Genomic DNA, 3,531 nt, shown 5'->3' with positions numbered 1-3,531 from the left:
TATTGGACTTTCTTTTTGTATTATTTTTTTTTTAAAAAAAATACTAATTTTTTTCAATACAAAGAAGTATATTATATAAAAATTTTGGGCCTTGACTGGGCCCTAAGCACGGCCTAACTTGCCATAGTCCAGAGCCGAGCCCTGATACTATACTAAAAACATTAATTAAATTTGCTACAAGAAAAAGAAATAAAATAACATTAATTAATAACATCTGGTGTTTGAGCATTTCTGTTTTATGAAGTTTTCCTTTCAGAGATAAAATAACAAGCTTTAAGAAAATAAAGGAAATTACAAAAAACATTAATGCTATTAATTCTTAATTAAAAATATGTGAGATTTTCGTGATGTAGTTTTGGACACCACTAATTAATAATGACATTTATGCATATACACGATATCTCATTAATAGGGATACATGCATGCATGCATACTTGATCATGTCTCATTAGTCAATTGTTTTCATTGAAATAAAAAAGAAGTCATTGACTCTCTCTTATATATTTTTGTAATTAAAGCAATTGACTAGTTAAATAAAAAAGACTTTTAACTCATTCCATTTTGTTTATATTTTTGTTTACTGATTAGTTGAAAGATTATATTTTATATATAGTTATACCTTAATTATACATACAACAAGTCATTTTTCTGTTCAAGAATTAAAAGTTAATAAAGAAAAGGTAATTAGCATATTAGAAAGTGACGTTTAAGTCAAAGTTTCAGTTCCTACATTTATGGTTGTACGCCTTTCCACAATTTTCCACATGGTCACGCACGGTCAAGCTCAAATCAAAGACCAAATAAAATTAACCAGAATTATTGAAAGATATTATTGGTGGTTATTACTTTTTTTTTATATTTTATTGTTATTGGTGTAATTAAATTTTGGATCTCATATAATTTAAAAAAATAAATTTTTAAAAAATATTGTTAACTAATTATAAAAGCGTAACCTATAAAAACAATGCTCAAAAATTAATCTCAAATACATTTTTATGTATAAATATTACTATTTATATATTGATTAATTTGCTGAAGCCATTTAAAAAGCACATTGACTTTAGCGGATTATCATATATATGACCTCGACTAAATATTATATAAATGTACACTGATAAAAAGTTCCTTCAATATGAATTCAAATTATAGTTATATAATATACCATGCATATATAATCATATAATAAGGAGAGGAGACATTGAATATTGATGATCATAATCTAATTAAGTTGCTGCATTAGGAAACAATGGCTGGCTTCCTTCCATACGTAAACATTGCATATTTATTATTTAAATAGAAAATTATCCAATATATTTGAATAAATAAGGAAACTCATTCCACATTTCATCACTCTATTTAAAGCCATCCCATGCTATCTTTCATTTCATCATCAAAATTCAAAACCAACAAAAGACTACTAATAATTAATTAATTCGATGAAGATGAGAAGGAATAATATTCATACCATTCTTGTGCTGGTTTCTCTTATGGCAGTTGTTATTACTAGTGCTGTTGGTGATGACGATGACGGTGATGACGATTACAGAGAAATCTATAACAATCATGGAGTAGGGCTTCGGATGAATTTTTATGGAAAAAGTTGTGAAACACTTGAGAAAACAGTACGTGATATTACGTGGGCCAAGGTTAGTGCTGATCAAACCATGGCTGCTAAGCTACTAAGGCTACACTACCACGATTGTTTCGTCCGGGTACGTACGTTACGTGTAGAAATGTATGTATATATATATATCTATAGAGTATAATATACATATGTTGATGAATATGTGTACGTGTGTGTGCAGGGATGTGATGCATCAATCTTGATTGATCCATTAAACAGTGATGACAATACGACAGAGAAGAGTGCTATTCAGAATCGATCGGTGAAAGGATATGAAGTAATTGATGAAATTAAAGAAAAGCTTACAAGTGAATGCCCTGATGCTCAAATTTCATGTGCTGATATTGTTGCCTTAACAGCCCGAGATGCTGTTTCTTACCCCGTAAGTAACTAATTAAACTATATAACATAATTATATTAATTATAATAATTAGTATATACATTTACATGTGAATATTATTTGCAGAACAAAAAGCCTCTATGGCCGGTGTTCACAGGGAGAAGAGACGGAAGAGTGTCACTGGCCACAGAAGCATCAAGGGACTTGCCTTCCGCATCATCAAACTTCAACACTCTTTCTACCCACTTTGCCAGATTTAATCTTGACGAAACTGATCTCGTTGCCTTATCTGGTATATATATATACACATACATTCACACACCTACCTACATATATATATATAATATTACTTTCTCATTCTTTTAATTCTACATGATATTTTATAGGTGCACACACTCTTGGAGTAACACATTGTCCATTAATGTTTCGGAGATTGTACAACTTCACCGGTAACGGAGACACAGACCCTGCTTTGGACCCAGACTATGCAACAATGCTTAAAGCTACATGCCCACCACCAGCAAACCCTAGGACAACTGTGGAGATGGACCCTGGGAGCTCTTTGATCTTCGACAGCCATTACTATGATGGTGTTACAAGAAATCAAGGAGCCTTCTCATCTGACGCTGCGCTTCTCACTAACCCACTGGCTGCCCGTCTTGTCGAAAGCTTTCGCGACTTTGATACTTTTAAGTCGGCATTTGCTCGTTCTATGGTCCATATGGGCGCCATTGATATTCTTACGGGTGATGAGGGCGAGATCAGAACTAATTGTCGATTTATTAATTAATAATTTAATAATTAAGTTTGTTATTATTTTTTTTATGTGAAAAACAATAATACTCAATAAGTCGAGTGGTGGTTGAATTAAAAACCATGCATAACATTTATTATTATTGGCCATGTTAAAATATGGCCACAAATAATGTGTAATATTTATAATTTGAGCTATCAAAAATTACATTTTTATCTTGTTAGAAAAACAATGTATAAAGGTTCCTTTAATTTAGATTATGAATCATATAAATACATATTCAAATATAGTGTAATAAGTGCTCATGGTTATTCAGAAAATATTAGTGATAAAATTAGGATTATTCATCATTTTTATAGTGTGAAATTTTCATCTAGATATACGAGTTCCAACCTCGTTAGAAATTGACACGTGGACTCAGTTCCCAATGAAAAAGGATAACGTGTTAATGATATAGCTATCTAGAGCTAACCTCGCATGATTCAAACTTGCAGGAGGATGCAACCGGGACATGGTCTAGTCGCATACTATGCTTGACATAGTCAAAAGATAAGTGGAACCAAGAGAAGTTAATACTGTCCGCGTATATCTCCTATATATGATGAGCAAGTATATCTCCCATGTGACAAGTAAAGATCGCTTCTTTACATAGGTTTGATCCGAATGACTAGTGTTCGACGATTCTAATAAACTCGCATGTTCTAAGTTGTCAACGTAGGATGTCCAAATATGCGATCAAGGATGATTATAAACCTTCATTGAAACAAGTAGTCCCAAAGGCCTACTATGTGAGTCTAACACCACAGAGCCTTC

The 3,531-nt window shown here is 31.9% G+C and overlaps 1 protein-coding gene across 1 annotated transcript; it reads left to right on the top strand.

Annotated features, from left to right (window-relative positions):
* Window positions 1-1,356: 1,356 nt before the first annotated feature.
* Window positions 1,357-2,921, top strand: LOC115723538 (peroxidase 24). Its single transcript, XM_030653030.2, has 4 exons — window positions 1,357-1,712; window positions 1,806-2,006; window positions 2,091-2,256; window positions 2,351-2,921. The coding sequence occupies exons 1-4, from the start codon at window positions 1,437-1,439 to the stop codon at window positions 2,752-2,754; spliced, it is 1,047 nt and encodes a 348-aa protein (XP_030508890.2). The 5' UTR covers window positions 1,357-1,436; the 3' UTR covers window positions 2,755-2,921.
* Window positions 2,922-3,531: the final 610 nt, after the last annotated feature.

Source organism: Cannabis sativa, chromosome 9, assembly GCF_029168945.1.
Source record: "Cannabis sativa cultivar Pink pepper isolate KNU-18-1 chromosome 9, ASM2916894v1, whole genome shotgun sequence".
In the NCBI taxonomy this organism is placed as follows: domain Eukaryota; kingdom Viridiplantae; phylum Streptophyta; class Magnoliopsida; order Rosales; family Cannabaceae; genus Cannabis; species Cannabis sativa.
The sequence above is the reverse complement of the archived record's forward strand: the minus strand, read 5'-3'. Positions and strand labels throughout refer to the sequence as shown.